Source organism: Pelodiscus sinensis, chromosome 3 (genome assembly GCF_049634645.1).
Source record: "Pelodiscus sinensis isolate JC-2024 chromosome 3, ASM4963464v1, whole genome shotgun sequence".
Classification (NCBI taxonomy): domain Eukaryota; kingdom Metazoa; phylum Chordata; order Testudines; family Trionychidae; genus Pelodiscus; species Pelodiscus sinensis.
In genome coordinates this window covers 61,241,241-61,263,042 of record NC_134713.1, presented here as the reverse complement: position 1 = coordinate 61,263,042, position 21,802 = coordinate 61,241,241, and the positions used below count along the sequence as shown (strand labels likewise).

General features: G+C 39.9%; 1 protein-coding gene across 1 annotated transcript in view; it reads left to right on the top strand.

Moving 5' to 3' along the window:
- Positions 1 to 64: 64 nt before the first annotated feature.
- Positions 65 to 21,802, top strand: part of TBX18 (T-box transcription factor 18) — a 31,935-nt gene continuing 10,197 nt past the window's right edge. Inside the window, exons 1-7 of the mRNA XM_006133338.4 lie at positions 65 to 512; positions 1,753 to 1,936; positions 3,963 to 4,064; positions 7,356 to 7,527; positions 14,004 to 14,171; positions 16,768 to 16,832; positions 20,970 to 21,064. Of these exons, the coding sequence (XP_006133400.2) occupies positions 215 to 512; positions 1,753 to 1,936; positions 3,963 to 4,064; positions 7,356 to 7,527; positions 14,004 to 14,171; positions 16,768 to 16,832; positions 20,970 to 21,064 (1,084 nt within the window). The 5' untranslated portion in view covers positions 65 to 214. The remainder of the gene's footprint in view (positions 513 to 1,752; positions 1,937 to 3,962; positions 4,065 to 7,355; positions 7,528 to 14,003; positions 14,172 to 16,767; positions 16,833 to 20,969; positions 21,065 to 21,802) is intronic.

Here is a 21,802-nt window from a genome sequence, read left to right as displayed (position 1 = left end):
AGCAGCAGCAGCAGGAGGAGGAGGAGGAGGGACGCAGGGAGCCCGCCAGCGGGACGAAGTTTAGACCAACTGGGCTGATCCCGCGGACTGGGAAGAAGGGCGCGGAGACCCCCCACGCCTGGGGCAGCGGGAGGGGGCGAGACCCCTGCAAGGCTGGGGCCTGTTGTGCGCCTATGAGCGGGGTCTAGGGCGCGCGGGCGCGGGGGCGCCGGGCATGGCCGAGAAGCGGCGGACCTCGCCCTGCAGCGCGATGAGTCTCAAGGCGCACGCCTTCTCGGTGGAGGCGCTCATCGGCGCCGAGAAGCAGCAGCACAAGCCGCAGAAGCGGCGCAAGTTGGGAGCGGAGGAGGAGGCGGCGGCGGAGGAGGAGGAAGAAGGGGGCAGCGGCTGCGGAAAGGGCTCCGGCGAAGGCGCCGAGAGCTCCCCGTTGCAGCCCCACGCCGGGGCCGCGTCGGCGCCTGGCAGGAGCTGCGGCGAGATGGAGCTGAGCTGCGGTGCCCGGGGACCCGCCGGTGAGTCTCCTCCCCGCTCGCATCCTGTCACTGAACCCGGGCCCGGTCAAATCTGCCCACCCCGCCCTAACTGTCAAAGCAGCCGCTCGCCCCACGCATCAGTCGGGCCGGTGGATCTTCCCCAGGCATGCCGAGAAAGGGAGGGGGCGTATTCTACTCCGAATCCGGGTTGGCTCATTTTTGCTCGGTGTAAACCCTCCTGCGCCTGATCAGTCACTCCTGGCTCTTCCCTGTTTTGGGAGGCTCACTCTTCTTGACAGACCCCGGGCTTTTCAAGTTTCTTTCCTCTCTCCTCCTCTCCTTTGAACCCTGCTTGGCTCCGGATCCAACACTTTCCTTCTCCCCCACCCCGATTATTCCCCCCCCCCTTAACACCGTGGGGAAAAGTCTCTCCCGCCAGTGAGCTGCTAGTAAAATATCTGTCAGAGCGGAGATGTGTTAATTAAACTTCTCCAGGCATCGGTTCCTGGGAAACCAAGCGCCTGGGGCGGAGCGATCATGTTCATGTAAAAGTTCCTTGCCCTGGGATTTTTTTTTTTTACAGCTGCATTTCAAGTTAACACCCTCACCCCACAACTTAGACATAAATGAGCCGCCGCGAGGAGCAACGGTGGTTCGTGACAGTTAAAAACCCCGGTGCATTAATATGTCAGAGCCAGGCAGCTCTGCAGAGGTCAAATCACATGTCTTCGTGTCCAAGGAAATCTGCAGCAAAGCTAATGCATGTCCCGCACGCCGGCAAAAAGCAGAGCAAGTGGCCTGACTCGGCTGCCCCAGTGTTGCATGTTTGCGCCTAGCCCTGAGGGGGGGCCCGGCACTGGAAGGGGCATGTTTGCTGTGTAAGCCACCCGACCCGTGCAGTGTCAGCTTTGAACTTCAGGGCCCAACTCGGCACCCCGCGCGGGGACATCCGAGCGCAGGGCCCAGCTATAGACGCGCCAGGGCCCAGTGCGCTCTGATCGCGCTGCGTGTAAACGCGGGGTCTGGAGAGAGCGGGCGCGTTGAGGAGGCCCCGGAGCTGTTCCAGGCCTCACGCTGGCTCGCCCTTAGCTGCGGTGGGTGGTGCGGGGAGATTCTTGACTTGCTCTTTTCCTCGGTTGTTTCTGAGGAAGGGGCTGGATCCAGCAGCCCTTTCCCCGGGTGTTTTCCGCCCCCAAACCCTGGGCTGTGGAGATCCTGGCCCCGCTGCTCTCTGCCTGACACGCTCTCCTGCTTCCCTTCTTCCCGGCTCTCATTCCAGGCAGCTGCGAAGGGAGTTTCCTAGGAGGGTCCCCGCCAGTGTCACCCGGCGGCTCCCCCAAGGGGGCTAGGGCCGGTTCCCCTCCACCAGCCCAGCAAGCGCCCCGGGTAGATCTGCAGGGAGCCGAGCTGTGGAAGCGCTTCCATGAGATCGGTACCGAGATGATCATCACCAAGGCAGGAAGGTAAAAAGGCGCAGCGCGCACTCATCCTGGTCCCCGCCTCCGCCCCCCGGGGCACATCCACTGGGCAAAGGTAGACAGCCAGCGCCCAGGTTCCGCACCTTTGCTGGGAGCAGCAGGGCGGCGCAGGGACAGAGAAATTGCTTAGAAGTAATCGCACTCGGACTGCACAACCACGCAAAAATCACATCGCGATGGGCAATGTGAAGAGTTCGGGCCCATCTTCCCGCAGGCAGCGGTTTCGGGTAGTATGTTAGTTATTTCCACCGCACACTCGTAAATCCAACCAATGGAAACATTTTTAGTCTCTGGACCACTTTAATTTGTTGGTGCCCTTGTTTTTTGGAGCTAGGGAAAGCTGGAGTTTCTAGGAGGTTAAGATGATTACAGTTCATTCAGAAGACAATAATGAAGGAAAATCAGACTGAATACAGGAGACAGGATATCCTAATTGTCTTCCTGATTTATGCTGTGTCCTCCTTCAGGTGGATAAACACATTGTCCCCTGTTTCAGTCATGTTAATCAAATACAAAATCTGTTGTTACAGAAGCCAGATTTGTATGCTGTTTAGGACAGCTAATTTATAATAACCGTACAGATGGCACACACAGTATAAAATCTGCAAATACATCAAAGTGGATAAAGCAAATTGATTTATGAGCTAGGTAGATCACAATAATTTTAGATGGGCACAGGAGCATGTGCAGTTTTAGGTTTCCTGTTCATTAGGATGAAGTCTATGAATGTTGTATTCTTTTAAAATAACCCCCCCCCCCATTTCCAGTGGATACACATGGCAAAAACCTGGCTAGTATAAAAATATCTGAACTTATTAGAAATTACAAAAACATATTTGATTGAATCCATATGCTACCTTCTCCATTTTCAGTGAGACTTTATTAATGATCAAAATGCAGTCTTAACCAGCACAAAGCAACATTTGTCTTGAAAGTCCAGTCAAAGATTTTTCTTTTTTTAATCTTACAGGTGCACTAAAATATTAGTAAAAACCAGTTAGCCAAGACAGTTTCACCCTGCTGCTTATTAAGAAATTCTAGAAATAACGTATTTTTTCCTTCTACAAATAACTTTTAATTTTGCTAATTGTTTTAGAGCAGCTGAAAATGTGGAATTTAACTTGGATGGCATCTGGATTTACATAAGACAAAAATCTTTTATTAGTATGTAATCAACTAGTCATTTTAAATATTCTTAGTTTTGCTTTCGATAATGAATTTTCTATATAAAAGGCAAGTGTCAAACATACATTGAATTGAGACATGATTTTTTAAATCTAAATCTCCACATTGGTTAATTATTCCATTTTTGGCCACCAAATGATCTAAATTACAAACTTATCTATAAATATACTTTTGTACTTGGTCTCTGCTTTCAGTAAAGACGTTTACTGTCCCTTTCAATCATAAAGCAACTCACGCCCTTCACCTGTAGTATGTGGCAGACCAGAAGACCCTTCTGAATAAGAAATATATTATTTGGTTATAGAATGGCACATTGGGTTTTAAATTATATCACCATGTTTTATGATATAATTTGCTGATATAGGTGACACACCCTTTGCAGCTGTCAGCTAGAACTCAGCTGACTATTTCAATTTCTGCAGGTTGTGATCTTGCTTGATAAGAGAGGCTACTTGCGCATCTCATGTAATATATGTCTACTAAATGTGCAGCAGGGTTTAAATGCATATGTTGCTAAAATAAAAGCTTTAGAACAAAATTACTTTCTAACAATACAGTTGAACTGAAGTGGTGATGTCTGTGCTCTCATAATGTATCATAAAACATATGAAGCATTGGTCAGATAATATGCACTTTAAAAAACTGTTGCTCCCTATGAAATGAACAATTGCATGGCTGTGTGGCATACTGATAAAAAACCCAAAACTCTACCGACTTTTCTGTATTAGGGAGAGAGGAGGGTACCCACAAACTGGTTGCTTTTGCTGTACAGACTGTTTCCGAGTCTGTTTTGTATTAAAATTGCTTCCCTTTTTTCTATGTTTAGGCGGATGTTCCCTGCAATGAGAGTGAAGATCTCAGGCTTAGACCCACATCAGCAATATTACATTGCCATGGACATTGTGCCAGTGGATAACAAAAGATACAGGTATAGTAATTGTAAAACACAAAATTTGGGATGCAAACCAGACAGTAGGTAGAATTTAACGCTCTTCCAAATTCCTATTTTCATTTCAGTGCATAAAGATAAGGTATTGTGCTAAGCATGCAAGAACAATTGCAGTTTTTATTGAAGTGCTTTCTACATTTGGCTTAATGTTCTGTATATGCTTTCACAGACTGCAATTTAGCCCTGCGAAAGAGAAAATGTTAATGTATATTGTTCCTAGTTCATGGCTACAAAGTACATTCACTTTGTAGTTATTTCATCTGCATGAATACATATAAAAATATACATTATATATGCAATATAATACAATTAAATATATATTTAATGTAGTGACACTACATTAAAATATAAAGCATTTAAATGTTTTTACATTTACAAATGGATTTATGATAAATGCCGCTGTGTGTGTTATGGATTCAGGATAACAGATAGGTATCTTTAGTGATTTTGATTTGAATGAATTGATGGCATTTCAGTATGTGAAATTTCATATTTTAAAGAACGTATTGAGTAAAGATTGGTCAGTTATTGTATTCTTTTAACACTTCAAAGAAGGGTCATATTTATGTAAACACTTAACAGGGCAGTCCTGGGCTAAGCAAGATGTCCCTTTCATATGGGACTGCTGGTCTGATTGAATGTTTGCAGGTTTAGATCCACAATAGCCACTATTAGCATGTTCAGATACTTTATGAATCAAAGGCATGATCTTATTGATTTTTAGCACGTGGTTCCGTGGGAGCAGGATTGGATCCTTACGTATTACCATTTTTGGTTATTTCAACCCATTTTTAGAACCAGAATATAGTAAATCAGTTCAATGTAGGTTTAATTTTAGAACTGATATAAGGAAAGAAGAAACAGTAACACTGAACTACATTTCGTGTGTTCCCTAAAATCGTTAACTGCAATATTCTCCTTCTGCAGTTACATTTATGACAATTATAGTTTTGTTAACAGAGAAATTTTAAACAGGGTGACGATAAAAACTCTAAGAATAATCGAGATAGTTTTTGATGAGGTTTTTTATTTGTTTTTTAATTATGTCATGACAAGCTAAAACAGGTTTTCTCTGAGCCAGAGCATTTAATTTAAAATGGAAAATATTTATGCTTATTTGGGTCCAAATTAAGACTTTGTCATCTGGTCGCAAACAGAAATGTAAATGTACACAGTTTTGTGAGATCATGTAGTTTCCGATATTTATAAACTGAAATAAATGTCAGCAATTTTGAATAAAGTTAAAAATTGTGATATTCAAATAAGCAAATTTATATTTAATATTAGTGGTTTTAACAACAAATGCATCTTTTCCATTTAATATCTATACCTATATCTATATCTATTATTATTATAGTCCTTGTGGTCTACACTGCTGATTGTTAACTTTCCAAAAAAAAACCAACCCAAATTCAGCTCATGTTATCATATATGAAATGCAATATTTTCATGGTTGGCAAAAACATATTTTGTTAATAATGTACTTAGTATTATGTTTATTTTATCTTTCTGGTAAATTATGGTGTTACTTTTACTTGATTTCATTTTTCTGTAAGCAAGATTGTTGTGTAGCAGACGCATTCTTCTATACTGGCTATTATTTTAGTCCCATTACTATGTCTTAATACTTTACACTCAGTCTGTCTTGGGAATCTGAACAGCATCTGAACAAGATCTGAACAGCTAAGATGCTAAACAGCTAAGATACTGTAACAATTGTACACTAGGCCTAATCCAGTTCCCATTGAAGTAAATGACAAAACTTTCACTGAAATGGTGCCAGCTCAGGATAATTTAGATTTAAATTTAGCAAAATTAAACCTTATCTGAAAAGTTAGGTATTGTTTTAAAATATTTAATAATATTAATGAAGTACAGTTTGTAAAATACAACCATAAAATAGATGAAGAACATATTCAAATCTAATTCATTCAGAAATGAAAAACAATAATAAGCCAGATGAGATATATTAGAGCAAATAGCAAACTATGATTTAGGTAGCAGATATGTCTCCAAAAAAAAAAAAAAAAAAAAAAGGAATAATAGAAAGTACATATTTCACATTTAATGGCTAGTATGGTTTACATCCATATATATTTGTAACAAATAATTTAGTTTCCACTATTGATAATGTGACATGTTCTTTTATCTCTTAAAGAGAACCATACAAAGAGACATACCCGATGAACATCTTGAAAGGCATTTTTTAAAATTAAATTGAACTTTTTCTTTTTTTTTTGTTAAGTGCATTGTTCTTTTTTGTGAAAGGTTCATGCTTCTCAGACACATTTAATTGCACAGTTTTTAATTTAGTAGGTTTAAAAATTGTTCCATAAAATAGCTGACTTCAGAATAATATATCTTTTTACTGAATGATAACTTACTTTTACTGCAGAATGACTTTGTTTATTTCTTTTTATAAAAAGAAACGTAATAGGATATGGGTTTTTTGTTTAAATATTTCTGTGGTACTGTCAAGAACATCAATACGGTTCACACAGAAATCTTCTCATTTGAACTTCATTCTCTTTTTCGTTGTCACAGGATGCGTTGTATCTGGAATAGTTTTATTTGTGAACTGTTTCATGTTAGAAACAACATGCTAAGGAAGTCATGTAAAGAGTTGTTTATGTCATTGTATAAATTAAGGGCCTGATTTTATGCTTGTTATTCTGGAGCCCATCCAGAGAGATGCCATTGAGATCAATGGATCTATCTTGACATAACTGGTGGTTAGTGGAAAGACTGCAGTTAGCCTTAATTGGAGTTGGATCAGGCTCTAAATGAGAGCAGAATTTGGTCCTATCTATTGTAGATACTTTTGCAGATATTTTATAACTCAGCTGTATGCAGAAATTGAAAATTGGCAATTGAAATGAAAGTAAATTAAAGTTGTTATTTGCAGCAAAGATGATGACTGTGGTTTGTAGTGCAGCTGTTAGGGTAATCTTGGCAGTGGTGAGGGAGAAGGCTTCCCAAGATGTTGTGACTTTGTTTATATTGATTACTTTCTCTTTATCTCTCAGATCTCAGTGGAATTGCCTAGCTATTTTTATAGGCAACTTTTAGGGGTTCCCCCCCCCTTTTTTTTCTTTTGGTAAAATATTCACTTCCCTCTGGGATATTGTGACTAGCTCCATTGTACTTATTGTCCCTCAACATTTGTAGTTTGACAGGTGCTATACATACAAAGGCCTGCTATATCATTATTAATCAGCCTGTGAATTATTTCCAATTTCCTTCTGACATATGTTGGGCTTCTTTTTATAGGTATGTTTACCATAGCTCTAAATGGATGGTGGCTGGGAACGCTGATTCACCAGTACCTCCTCGTGTTTATATTCACCCTGATTCACCCGCCTCAGGGGAGACTTGGATGAGACAAGTGATCAGTTTTGACAAACTGAAACTTACGAATAACGAACTGGATGATCAAGGGCATGTGAGTATCTTGTGTCTAATAATATTTAAAACTAGCACATCAGTCATCACTTGAGGGTTTTATGACGTGAATTTTCCTGTTGACAAGAATGAACTCAGCCTTGCAAAGCTTCATAAATATTGACCAGCACACATGTAAAACTAATTCTTTTGCTTTGATAAATGATCATTTTAAAGGAAAGATTCTAGTTTACATGCCTCTCAAAAATATAGGACTCCAGTTAAGAATTGTGCAAGATTGAATTAATTAAACTAAAAGTATCAAATTGCTCTTATATTTTACCACTGTAACTTGCAATTTCAATTTTTATTAAAATGTGTGCTTAAACTCAGAAGTAGTTAGAATAAATGTTAGTAATATGTAATACGTTTACATGAATAAAAAGTGTATATATAACTGTTTTTTTAACCTAAACATTTGTGTGAAATCCCATGAGGTGTTAATAATTGCACTCCAGAATGAACAACATGGGAGCTGGGTTCACTCTGATAATGATTTATTACATACCTTATGAAGCAAGACCCTTTCACAGCTGAGGCTCATTACTTCTGAAAAAGCTGGCAGACGGCTGCAGTATGAGCGTTTTGTGTGCAAGTTCTGAATTGTTTAGTTATGACATTATCTAATGTGACAAAATGTGTTTATATTCATATTTCCTTTTCGCTTGAAAACTGTTGAAACATGACAGATGTAAGCCAGGATCTTTCCAACAATCCCTAAAATAGTTGTACTTGACACCTTAGGAAATAATTAAAAAACAAGAATTGTTTTTAGTCAGGATGAAGCCTTTACTTTTGACAAATCCAGTAATAAATGACAAATGTTGGCATTCTTTCAAAGGGAACATTGACCTCAAAGAGTCTGGAGCTTTAAGAACTTGAGTGACAAGTCGGAGACCGGATGTGGGTTCCATTGAGCCTAAAGTGGCCAGACTTGTTAAATGGGATGATTCCTCAGTCACGAAAAGGGATAAAACAGAATATGGGTACCACTAGGGGCAAAGATACTCTGCATAGCTATCAGCACTTTTTTTCTGTGCACCTTTCCCATTGAAGTCAATGGGGACGCTGCTTGCAGAATGGTGGGAGAACATGGTCCCAGTTGTGAATTCTATAAGCCCCTTCATTTTCTCTAAAGAAAATATATATCTATAGGGTATGTCCGTACGGCAGTTACAGAGTGTAATTGTAGCTCTATTACAGAATGTAATTGTAAGTCTGTTGGGTGGACTTACTGAGCTAGCTGTAATCTGGCCAGGTCAGGCACTGGAGCAGTGAAACCAGAGTTCCAGATGGGCTTGTACAGCCTAAATTGAAGGCCCTTATATGGGAGTGAGTAGTAAAGTGATGGGGGTAATTCATGACTGCTTAAGTAATGGTTTTGCACCAGGGATAAATTTGGTCCAACAACTCTGCTGTGTTAACTATAGATATGTCCACATGAGAATTTGAATCAATAGTATTTTTGTTATGAACTTAATGTCTTTCCTCTCCATATTTACACTGTTTATCTGTGGAATTATGAACTAGGGGTCTGATCCTGCAATCCCAGAGTGAAGAAATGTTACTCAGTATGAGAAGTTCCATGGGCTTCAGTGGGATTACTTGGGTACCTGGAATTAAAGTGGACATGGGTTGCACTAACGCAACCTACATTTTATTAAAGTGATTAAGAAGCAAAGAGAGCTGTAATTCTGGACGACTCCAGATCTACAATTATAAGCAATGTCTGCACCTGGAGTTGGCCGCTGGATTCCTAGCTTGTGCAGACATACTTGCATTGTGTGCTAAAAACAGTAGTGTGGCATTGGTAGCTGGAGCAGAAGTGAGTGGCAACCTGACCTAGCTTCCCCAAGTATGTACTCATAAATCTACTGGCTGGGTTGATTTAGTTGGGATTGGCCCTGTCTAGAGCAGGGGGCTGGACTTGATGACCTTCTGAGGTCTCTTCCAGCTCTATGGTTCTATGATTCTATGAGATCCAGACAGGTTTGTACTCAAAGCACCTAGCCCATGTCACACTTCACTTCTACTCATATATTACCATGGCTTCACTGCAGTTTTCAGCATGCTACTTCCATGAGAGCTATAGAGAGTATGTCTATGTAAGCTGGAATTCACACCCCAACCTCCAAGATTAGTGATAGCCAAGCATTCAGGTGGACTGTTGTAACCATTGACTTCTGTTCTGCGAGGTTGCATATAAACATAGCAGTCTGCCCATGTGCTATCCATGGCAGGACTGGAGCTCAAGATTTAATCTTGAAGATGAACAAAGAGCTACGTTTCTTTATCCTGGACTGTATACCATGTATCATTCTGTATTGTGCAAGGTCACATTTCAGGCATTCTTTCCCTGGAGCTGAAATCCAGCCTTTATAGTACACTCTTATTCATGGTACAGAGAAATTTAAAATTACTGGAGCACTCTTTATTTATTAAAGTCTCAGTTTGAAAGCTAGCCAAGTAGTATTCTTCTACAGAGATCTAAGACACATTGAATTGATTCAGAACCACAATATTCTCCCCTCCCAAAACAAAACAAAAAATTGAAATGTAAGGGTTTCTTTTTAAAAGACAATAGAAGCTTGGTTGCAAAATTCTTATTTCTAAAGTCTGGCAAATTGCAAACACTCATCCTTACCAGAAAGGGCAAAACCAGAAAGTATAAAAGTGTCTATGTAATGTGTACATTCTTTCAGAGTAGCATGGAATGCTGAATGGAAATGGCTATGCAGCCTATGGGTGCCTCTAGCACTAATAGAAAAGGAATTATTGCATATTTTGTGATGAATAAAATAAATGTTTCCCATAAATGGGAAGGACCCACTTTTCTCTGTATGGTGAGAAGAAGAGGGATAGTAGATAAAAAAGCTAGCAGCCATGCCCACACAACCTCCCCAAATATTGTTTTTACATTTAAGGTCTGAATCTTCTTTTGTTGCACCCGTAATTTGGTGGATTTTATGTTCTGGCAAAGTTTATTTTCATTCTGTTCAGGCAGAATGGCTTGGTGAAACCTCAACTTGGTTTCAGCAGTTCTACTCCCCAATTACGTAACTCCATTGACCTCGTTGGAGTGACAGTAGTGAGAGATGAATTGGGGCCCTTACCAGTACTAACTTACTGGTACGGACAGCAGGGCTAGTCACAATTCACAATGACCTGTAATTTAGGCAGAAGGCTGCATTGCAACTAATCAGGATCACTAAGTAAATAGGTAAAATACACCAGTCAACTTTACACATTTTTAAGGGAAATGTTAATACCGACCCAGGTGCCCTCCATGTGAATGTCTCATGTGAACAAGGACTACATATGTGAACTGAAGACACAGAGGGACAGCTGTGTTTGTCTGTACTTTAAAAACAATGAGTGGTCCTGTGGCACCTTGGAGACTAACAAAAATATATAGAATCATGAGCTTTTATGAGCAAAACTCGCTTCATCAGATACATTGGAGTAGAAATAACAAATAACAGAAATATATATAAAACTTATTCTGAGCTAAATATCTTCAAATAAGTACCTGTCATTTGTACGGCCTGTGTTAATTAGGCTAATTAATTGAGCTGGATGTGTCCCATACATAGCTTGTGATGTGGAAGTGCAGATGTTAAAAGCAGGAAAAATTGGCTTTGTAATGCACCAACCAGTTAATGTTTTTGTTTAGACTCAGGGTACCAGTGTCAAATCTGTAGATGAATTCCAGTTCTGCAGACTCTCTCTTGGTTAGTGAAATTCCTTTGTAGAAGAATGGCTACTATTAAATCCATGGTTGAGTGACCAGGCAGGTAAAAATGTTCCCTTCCAGATTTATGTGTTACCATTTCTGATATCTGACTTGTGTCCATTTATCCTTTGTCATAGAGACTGTCCAGTTTGGCCAATATAGATGGCAGAGGAGCATTGTTGGCACAAGTGGTATATGCCATCAAGTGCCGGTTGCCTAGTCTACCCCCTGCTCTGATGAAGGAGTAAACTATTACCAGTCAATCTCCATTGTAGCATGCACTTCTTGGGATGCAGATGCAGCACTTGTTGGAAACACATGTAGGGCCACTATACTTCCCTCTCCCTGGCTTTCCCCGCCCAGCTGCGGAAGTACAGCCTGTTTCCTCTCTCTCTCTATACTCCCAGAAATGGCATGTTGCCTTGGTTTTCCTTACTCCCATTCATAGGGTGGACCATGGCCTGGACCTATAGGATCTGAACTAATATTTTGCTAAACCCAAATAGTGTATTGATCTGCATGTCAGTTTGAGCTGAATTATCTTAAATAACTGGATGGTCTATGATGGGTGTCACTGAGACTGATTATGCTATGTAATTAATTTTTAAAGGAATACAGCCAACGTAAATAAGTTAAAGATAATGTCAATTATTTGGCCACTTTTTCCATTTGCATATTTTTGGCTTTTTAAAAGACCCACACAAACAGGAGAAACTGATTCTTCAGGGAAAATGGTGTAGAGTCAGTCTACTCCGTGCTATTAAATGCACAGAAAAAGCAAACTGAAAACATAAAAATTTCGCTTCATTACTCTCTCCATGATGGTAATTATAGGCATAACTAATAACAACAGAGGGTAAAACATTTCCAGGGAGAGGTGTGATTAAGTTATTTTGCTTCTTAACTTGGCAATATCTTGGGTCCACTTCACCATCATCCTGTATCTTGAGTAGTCATTTGATTCAGTACAAAGTTATGCATATGGGAGCAGGGGAACTTCTGCCGAATCAGAATAGTAGAAAAACAATTATACTCAGTTGCATTGGTGTAAATTACTAGGCAAAATGCAAGGCAATGGGCATCTGGGGCTCCAGTATATGATTTTAATTTGATTTTAATTTGATTCCTAATGTACCCATTACTCTCTTACGTCTTCCAGTATTTAGGGTGTACAAAGAATGCAAGATCAGACTTTTGCTGTTCTTTATTTACCTTCTAATTCTTTTTGTATAGAGATTTTTCCAACAGAAACACGCTGGAAATTTTTTTGGAAGAGATATTTAAACATTCAATTCAACAACGCCAGTCTCTGGCTCTTTGCTCTATGTGAGGCTATTGAAGCTGGGGAAGTTGCCGTCTATCAGAACATCCATATGGCACTGTCTGAAGTCATTTACTGGAGCTCTTCTGATGTCAATGTTAAAACAGCCCAATTGCAGTATAATGGAAATCTTGATTATCTGGAAACTTTGCTTATCCAAAACAGGATCATGTCCCCCAGCCAGGACTAAATGCATTAAAAAGTACTCTGCTTAGCCAACCCTTGTTTATCCAAGCTAATGTAATGTCCCCCATTTCATTTGGATAAATGAGGTTTCATGGTATTTGGCATCATTCAGGCTGGGTGAAGTTAAAGGCTCCATGTTGTGATGCCTGACTGCATAAGCATTCTGTGGCTGCTAAAGAAGTAGGAAATTTAAAAAAGGTTGCTCTTGTATTTTGGTTAAAGCTTCAACCAATAGCTATGGGAGTGGTGATTTATTCATTGATTAGACCTTCTAAAAGTTGCAGAGCTTCTATTTTTTTAAAATAAATCTGTTAAAAGTATGTTTACCTTTAATATAATGGAATATAATATAAGGACAAATCTTGTATGTTTTAAGCCTTCTCCAAAATGTAGAAATACTACAGTAATTCTGCAAATGATTATCAATGTCTTTAATTTGATGCACTTATATTCATAATATTTTTATAATATTGGGGCCTAAATCTTTAATAATGGGAATTGTTCTTCTTTCTTAATTTGACATGTGTATATTTATTATTTTTATATAAGTAATGTTCCTTGTATCTGTTTACGTACTGTAAATACAGTGTTGCCAACACTTGTGATTGTGATATTTGGAGGTTTTCTGAAAGCTGCTGCTCTTGAAGTCATGAGAATATCAGCTTTCATTTAAAAACCACTCCAACAAATACATTTGTAATGCATGGGTAAAATGCTGTCCCACTGAAATCAGTAGGAATTGTCCCATAGATGTCAGTGGGGACTGGATTTCACCATAAGATTTTTTTTTAAGAAAAAAAATCACAAAAAACTAACAGCCAAATTCAACACCACTGCACCTGGGGCATTTCCAAGATTTTCCTAAAGTTTCAAAATCCAGAAAGCTAACTGATTTTTTTTTTAAAGACTTATTGTGAAATCCAGTCTCCACTAAAGTCTAGGGGACAATTCCTGTTGATTTCAGAAAGGCCAGCATTTCTTCCATGCCTTTTAAACCAATCTAATTTTTTTTTGTGTTCCACACTCATGAATGTTGAACGCTTAAGAATGGCAGTATAATATGTGCATAATGAATAGATTACTGTAATGAGACCCATCATCAGCTATAGAAAATTTAATTTCTGGGAGATTGCATAAGCGACACATGCCATAATCTTTCCCCAAATTCTATCAGCGTTGAAACAGCAGGGCACTCTTTCTAATAAATGTCACCTTTTCTTTGTTTCTGTTGGTATAGATTATACTTCATTCTATGCATAAATACCAGCCGCGTGTCCATGTCATTCGTAAAGACTGTGGAGATGATCTGTCCCCGGTCAAGCCAATTCCTTCAGGGGAAGGCGTCAAAGCATTTTCTTTCCCTGAAACTGTTTTCACCACTGTAACAGCATACCAGAATCAACAGGTAACTTTGGCTTTCTTGTTAATATCTTAGGGTATGTCTACACTACCACCCTCGTTCGAACTAGGGTGGTAATGTAGGCAACTGGAGTTGCAAATGAAGCCCAGGATTTGAATTTCCCGGGCTTCATTTGCATCTCGCCGGGCGCCGCCATTTTCAAATGTCATAGAATCATAGAATAATAGGACTGGAAGGGACCTCGAGAGGTCATCGAGTCCAGCCCCCCGCCCTCAAGGCAGGATCAAGCTCCGTCTACACCATCCCTGACAGATGTCTATCTAACCTGTTCTTAAATATCTCCAGAGAGGGAGATTCCACCAGCTCCCTTGGCATCTTGGCATTTGCATCTCGCCAGGCGCCGCCATTTTTAAATGTCCGCTAGTGCGGACTCCATGCCGCGCGGCTACACGCGGCACGGACTAGGTAGTTCGGACTAGGCTTCGAGGAGTAACGGTAGTTTGGACTAGGAAGCCTAGTCCGAACTACCTAGTCCGTGCTGCGTGTAGCCACGCGGCACGGAGTCCGCACTAGTGGACATTTAAAAATGGCGGCGCCTGGCGAGATGCAAATGAAGCCCGGGAAATTCAAATCCCGGGCTTCATTTGCAACTCCGGTTGCCTACATTACCACCCTAATTCGAACTAGGCTGGTAGTGTAGACATACCCTTACTGGCTTTTCAGCATATACCAAAGAAGTACAAGAGAAGAAAAGGAGAATCTTTTATTTATAAGAAGGCATTTGTTTAATGTGGGTCAAAGAGACTAAAGCCAGGTCTATACATTAGGGCTGTGTCTACACTGGAGTGATCTCGTGCAAAAGCGGCTGCTCTTGAGCAAAAACTTGCTGCCTGTCTACACTGGCCACGTGTTCTTGCGCAAGTAAGCTGACATTCTACTGTATAAAATCAGGGCTTCTTGCGCGAGAACTCTGACGCTTCTGCTCAGGAATAAGCCCTCTTGCGTAAGAGCTCTTCCAGAAGAGGCCAGTGTAGACAGACAACATGAATTTCTTGCACAAGAAAGCCTTATGGTTAAAATGGCCATCAGAGCTTTCTTGCTCAAGAGAGAGTCTACACTGGCACGGATGCTCTTACGCAAAAGCGCATGCCAGTGTAGACGCTGTCTTCTAGAAGAGTTTTTGCAGAAGAACTCTTCCGCAAAAGAGTTTTTGCGCAAGATCATGCCAGTGTAGACGTAGCCACAGTATTGTGGTGTTTCACCGTACCAATACAACTGTAACATTGCAGCACATCTAGTGAAGATGCCCTATGCTGATGGGAGAGACCTCTCCTGTTAGCAAAAACCCGTCCTCCAGGAGCAATATAAGCTATGTTGGTGGGGGAACCTCTCCCTTGTCACAGAATTGTGCAGATAATATTCACATCCCTCAGTGACGTAAGTTTTGCTGATATGGGCAGTAGTGTAGACATAGCCTAAAGGTCATATTTTAAAAGATATTTAGGTGCTTAAAAATGAAGATAGGTACATGGGTGGTTCTGAAAACCCCATAGGTACTTAACATGCATTGATTTCAAAACACTTTCCAAAGTTAGTCAAGTATTGTTAGCCCCAATTTATAAAAAGGGAAATTAGTTTTTAATTTAGTAATTAATAACTTTCCTTAACTTCTAAAGAAGCAGGATTAGCCCACAAATCATTTATTCAAGTTCATGTATTCAGCTACAAAGACAAAATTAAAAACCAGATTGCCTGACTTCTAGTCATCTGCACTGTTCACTTTGTCTAAGTGTAGCACACAATGACATCATATTTAGTATAGCACTATTTGATTCATTCCAAATAATTTAGCACAGTTACGTTTTTGTGTGTGTATATATAGTATGAAGTCTGTGCTTATTAATTTCCTACTTGTTTTCAGAACATAGAAAGCAAAATGATTTAATGATGCAATATAAATTTAAAGTGGAAGAGGCAACTGACTAATGGACTGTCATTAGCTAGTAACTCTTCGGTTGATTTAAAGAAATTACAAATATTTTGTGTTCTGTTTGTTTATACTGTATTATGTGCATGTGAGCACAATAGCCCAACAAATATCTGTTATTCAGCATCTACTTTTCTGTCTGTATATATTTTATGTAATTGTTGCAAACCAGGAGGCTATGCATTGTCTTAGTTGAAGGAGCAACATTTTCCAGACAATTTCTTTCAAGAATCTCTACCAGCCTTAGTGTAAAATAAATAACCACTGACTTCTTTGGATATATGGTAGAGCATGATCGAGATTAGGTCTTAATTGTGTTTAAAAAAAATACACGTTCAACCTGCAAATGGGAGGAAAGATCCACTTGAATTGTTATTGTTCTTAACCAGAATTAAAATTGAATATTTTAATGACAACCAGGGGTTCTGGAACAATTTTTATAGCGAGGGTGCTGACAGCCACTAAACAAAACTGTAAACTTTGTATATAATAGAAACCATGTCAAGATATGGGGTGTGGCAGCACCCTTCTCTCCACGACAACTCTAGTGCCAGCACCTATGATGCTAGTTAAGGTTTAGAGGGTAATTTACTGTGCATATCACTTACACTGAATTGGTAAAAGTTTTGCTATCATTTTCTTCTATTTTTCCAGATCACTCGATTAAAGATTGATAGGAATCCATTTGCCAAAGGATTTAGAGATTCTGGACGTAACAGGTAAGCTTTGGAAAAATGAGTTTGTCTACAATGACAAAATTAATTTGTTAAAGGCTTTAAAGAATGGATACTACATGGCAGCAGACTTTTCAAGCTTGTAAGAACCAGGTGTCACAGTGCTAGTCCTGAAGTTATTGAATTAAACCTGAATGTTGGACACGTAACAATTGGACACGTAACAACCTTGAAGATTCACTGTTTAATATGAATATACACCACAACTTATGGATATAGAAAATGAAAAGAAAACTAGCCCATTGTTTGAACGGTGATTCTTTTATGAATTGCATACTAACCCTGTCCCTGGAAAAAGGAAGCATTAATTTCAATTAATGCAATAATTTCAGGGACCACTTTGCATTCTGTTTTCTACTACTGCATATTTATGACCTGACCTTCCTGAGAAGAAAACAAACTCTGTCAGTGAAGATGTTCAGTGTGTGCCTGCCAGTTTATTGAGCTTCTATTTTAGTAGAAGGGTGAAGTATTAGAGATCATTTTAGGCTCAAGTCAAATTGCAGAAGAGCTCAGATTCACTTTTGGAGGGTAAATTAGTTTTTCTTTTAAATGCATAATGCTGGGAGAGAAGGAGATGAACTTTGAAGTACCTAGCACTGTGGAGTGCTGGTCCATGAGTAGAGTTCTAGGTGCTATGGTAATACAAATAATAAATACTAGAAATAGAAGGAGAGAGATGGCTGATAGGAATCCAGCAGAAAGAATCATAGACTTTCGCACTGAGCATTTGCTGCTGTCAAGGATGAAGTGTTTTCCTGATTTGACTCAATTGGCCAAACTCAGTCCTGAGCAGAGGTGGGGCCTGCAGCAGGCAGAGGTGGGGCCAGCCCAGCTCCCAGGGTTCTCCTGCAGGTGGTCATGCTAACCAGCAGGCAGGCAAAAGGGGCTGTGGGGGGCTGCCCCACACTAGTCTGGGGACTGTCCCAGCCCCAATCCCCACCACCAGGCACCCTTTAGACAGGGAGTGGACTGAGCCCCCCGCCGTTCCTACTGATGCTGCTTGTTGTGCCGCTTTGTCAAGGTCAGGGAGCAAGAGGACAGCACACAGCGTCCCTGCATTCCTCTCACTCCCAGCTGGTGTGGGGAAGGACAGAGGAGCAAGTGACCCATGCCGTGTGTTTACCTTTCACTCCCTGACAATGACAAAGGGGAAGAGTGAACATCAAGCAGCATTGGTATAAATCAGGGGGCGGCATCAGCACCTAAAGTGTGCCATTGCCCCTTCCCATGCTCCCAGTACCTGTGCCCCTCCACACACATCCTAACCTTCTGCCCTGAGCCCCTCCTCACAGCCCTCAACCCTTACTCCTGCACCCATCTCACCCCTCCAGCCCTGACTCCTGCACCCCATCTCTTGCCCTGAGCCCCCCTATACACTCCCAATTCCCTGCCCTAAGCCCACTGCACTCCACTCCACAATTAAATTTCTGACAGGTTCTGTCATGTTTCACCCCCCCACCTTCTGCCCTGGGTGCATTTCCACACCCCCTCAGAGGTGAGCAATACAATAGTACCTGTAAGAAATGTAAGTTACTTTCACCCCTCGTCCTGAGTCAGGCACCATTCCGTTGGCAGAAGGGAGTTGTTCCTGTATGCCAGTTGTGAACTCATGTTTGCAGTATTGTGTTAGCCATGTTGGTCTTAGGGTATTAGTGAAATAAGGTGAGAGAGTATATATTTTATTGGATCTGTTAGTGAGAGAGAGAAGCTTTTGAGCTTACACAGAGCTCTTCTTCAGGTTTCGGAAGCTTTGATGAACTTAGTCCTTCATCTTAGAATTGAGTAAATAACTAAATTCCAGATAGAGTTAGTTAAGGTAGAAGCAAATTAAGTTTGCTGAATATCATGAGAAATTCACCCTATGTGCCTTTGAACTGCTTTAATGGCCATCTGATAATATATCCGATATTTCTTTAGTGCCCACACTATTCTTGGTGCTGTCAAATACCCAGAATAAATTGTCCCTGCACAGAAACCTTTGGGGGAAAATCCTCTCATCATTGCAGTCAATAGCAAAATTCCTAGTGACGTCAGTGGGGCAGGTTTCACTCTTTATGTTCTAAGAAACTCCCTCAGAAAGTGGGATACACTTTGAAATTCAGAGGTGAGAATACATTAGAATCCATCTTGCAACTGGGTTTGCATGGATAGAGTTAGATTGAGTTTTCTTGGGTTCTGTGTGATTGTAGGGAGCCAGCCACAAAAATCCTGTTGTAGGACTGGGACTTGGTTGTTTTTGTTTCTGTTTTAAACCAGACTTAAATCCTTTTTGTATGGATAATGAATGAAAAGTGTGATTTTGAATGAGGAAAGCATGATGGAATAGAATTGTGAGATCGATCCACTGAAGAAGTCCTCTCTGTAAACAGTTTTTAAATAGAAATCTAAAAAATCCTTTCATTGTAATAAGGGTGTTTATTGTAGAAGGGTCCAGACCCTCAGCTACTAGAAACTGGTGCAGCTCATTTGAAATTAATAGTCCTATGCTGATTGATACACACTGAGAATGTGACCAAATACATTTGAGAATGTAGTTCACATGTTAAATTCTTTTTGCAGCAAGTTTTTTTTCTTTGAAGAGTCTAAATGCAAAGGTTTTATTTTCTACAGAATTCTGTAGTATGTCTTCTACGTAGGCATTGTAGTCCATATCAAAAGTTAAAAATACTATGGTAACTAGGTATTGAATTTTCCTTTTGGTGCCTTTTAATTATATATTTTACTGCAGCATCCTTGCCCTGTAACACAACATAAAGCAATTCTATTTAATTAAAAACATTTCCTTTCAGATCATTTACAGTGTCACAGGCTACTTTATATCAGTAGTGGTGCCCTTTAAAAGTACCCTCTGTACATTTGCAAAGCGAAACACAATTTATGCGCTGAGAATAGCTTCATTCTTCAGTTAGGCCTTAGGTTTGACCCTATAAAAATCTTTTACTCAGAGGTACCAACATTTCTTTTCCTTAAATATGTTCAGGAAAAACATAACTGTTTGGTTAAATAAAATTGGCCATTTAATAGCATAAATTAGGGTGGTGATAAAACGTGGAAATTTTTCGAAGGCATCTTGTATAAATTATCGCCTTGGCTACACTCCTGCAGGAGGTGGCTTTTATCTCTGCTTTAACTCGAAGTGAAAAGCCACCATTACGCTAGAAAACGAAGCTATGTTTTAGTCCAGGTTCAGCTAATAAATACTTTATAAATTTCCTGCACCATATCTGTGATCCTGCTGGAATGGCTGCATGGAAAAAAAAGCAATGTCAGAAGAGAGTGGGGATAGCCTCAAATCGGACTATTTGCATATTTCCAATTTACCAAGTGCTGCTGTTCAAAGGCAAGCATTTGTTTGTGCTGTGGGCCAGATGTTGACACTTAACAAGCTTTAGAAGTGCAGCAACCAAAAGTAGCAACGAAATTGTACCCATGTGCTTTATACTCAGTAGCTTTGTTAGTGAATTCATGGCACTAAACGAATGACCTTTACTTGTATATAGGCAGAAGAGCAAATAGATTTGGATAAATTTATGTAGAACATTCAGTGAGATGTCTGGTTAGATAATTATTTCTATTTGTTATTTAAAAACTTCAGAGAGAAAACTATTGAAGCTATTTTCTACAGATATTTTTGCCCTATAGTGCCCCGTAACAGTTTCAAAAAGAGCAGCCCATCCATGAGTCACCCATCTTATAAGCATAATTTTCTAAGTCAAGGAGAATGTTGAATCACATATTAATATAAGTTATTTTATGGATTGTTTTCTTTCTAATGTAATATGGCAGATCGTCCTTTCGGCAATCAGACTTATGTGGAAAATCCCTACTACAAAATTATTAAAGGTACTGCTAGCAGTTTTTTTTTAAAAAAGTGATTTAGCATCTGGAAACAAGAAGAGCCAGCACCATGGGACCAACTAGCTCTCTGCGGCCACCAGCATTTTCACTACAGATCAGAGGTGGTCCATGGACCAGAGTGTGAGAAACATTGTTCTAAAAATATTTTTTTTTCCTGAAACATTCAGTGTGTGAGAGACTGAGTGATAAACTAGCTACAAAAAGTGACAGGCCAAATATAGATAATTCTTTTCACATAGTGGTGGTTATTTTTCTATTTAGAATGGGACTGGAAGCTTTAGTGGAATCCTATGCATTCTGGAGACCTTCACTGAGGACACTTTCATTTGAAGATATACCTGGGATCCCCAAACAAGGTAATAATCTTATATGTAGTCTTCAAAGAATGAAATGTCTAAAGATAGAATTGTGCTACCACTTCATATGAAAAGGTACCTGTGAATCATTTATAGAAAAACTAAGCATAGTTCCAAATGCAGATAATGGTTTTTTTATATTCAGAGATACAAATAAGAAAAGTTAACCAGGTTTGCAGTGAATAGGGCAAAAGTGGTCTATTATTGTAGCACTGAAAATGCAGTATAGAATGGTTTAGTAAATTTGCTATTCTACAACACTAGACTAGTAATCATAAAAAGGATTCATATGCTATGACTGACACATCTATGCATTAACTGGAACAATTCACCAAGGATTAAGTCTTTGAAACTCCAAAATTCATTAATTCAGACTAATTATGTGTATTACTGAACACACAAAACTCAACCAATTACCCCCCCCCCCCCAAAAAAAAAACAACCCAACAATAACTACAAACTTTTACTAAGCTGGAACTGAAGCCAGGAATATTTTGAGAAATAGGGAGCCCCAAGAGAAGCACTGTGATTCCTTCAAATCCACAGATGTTAGCCAGAAATTTCAAATTAAAGACTACACTTAAAATAAATATGGAAGCGCATAGTAAAGAACACCTAAATATTGTAATTTTACTCCATTCCACTTTGTCTCTTGTGCAACTGTTACACCTTACTTTTAAAATTGAAATATTCTGGTAAAGCGCTCTTGCTAAATGAGGTTTTGATAGAAAATCTAAA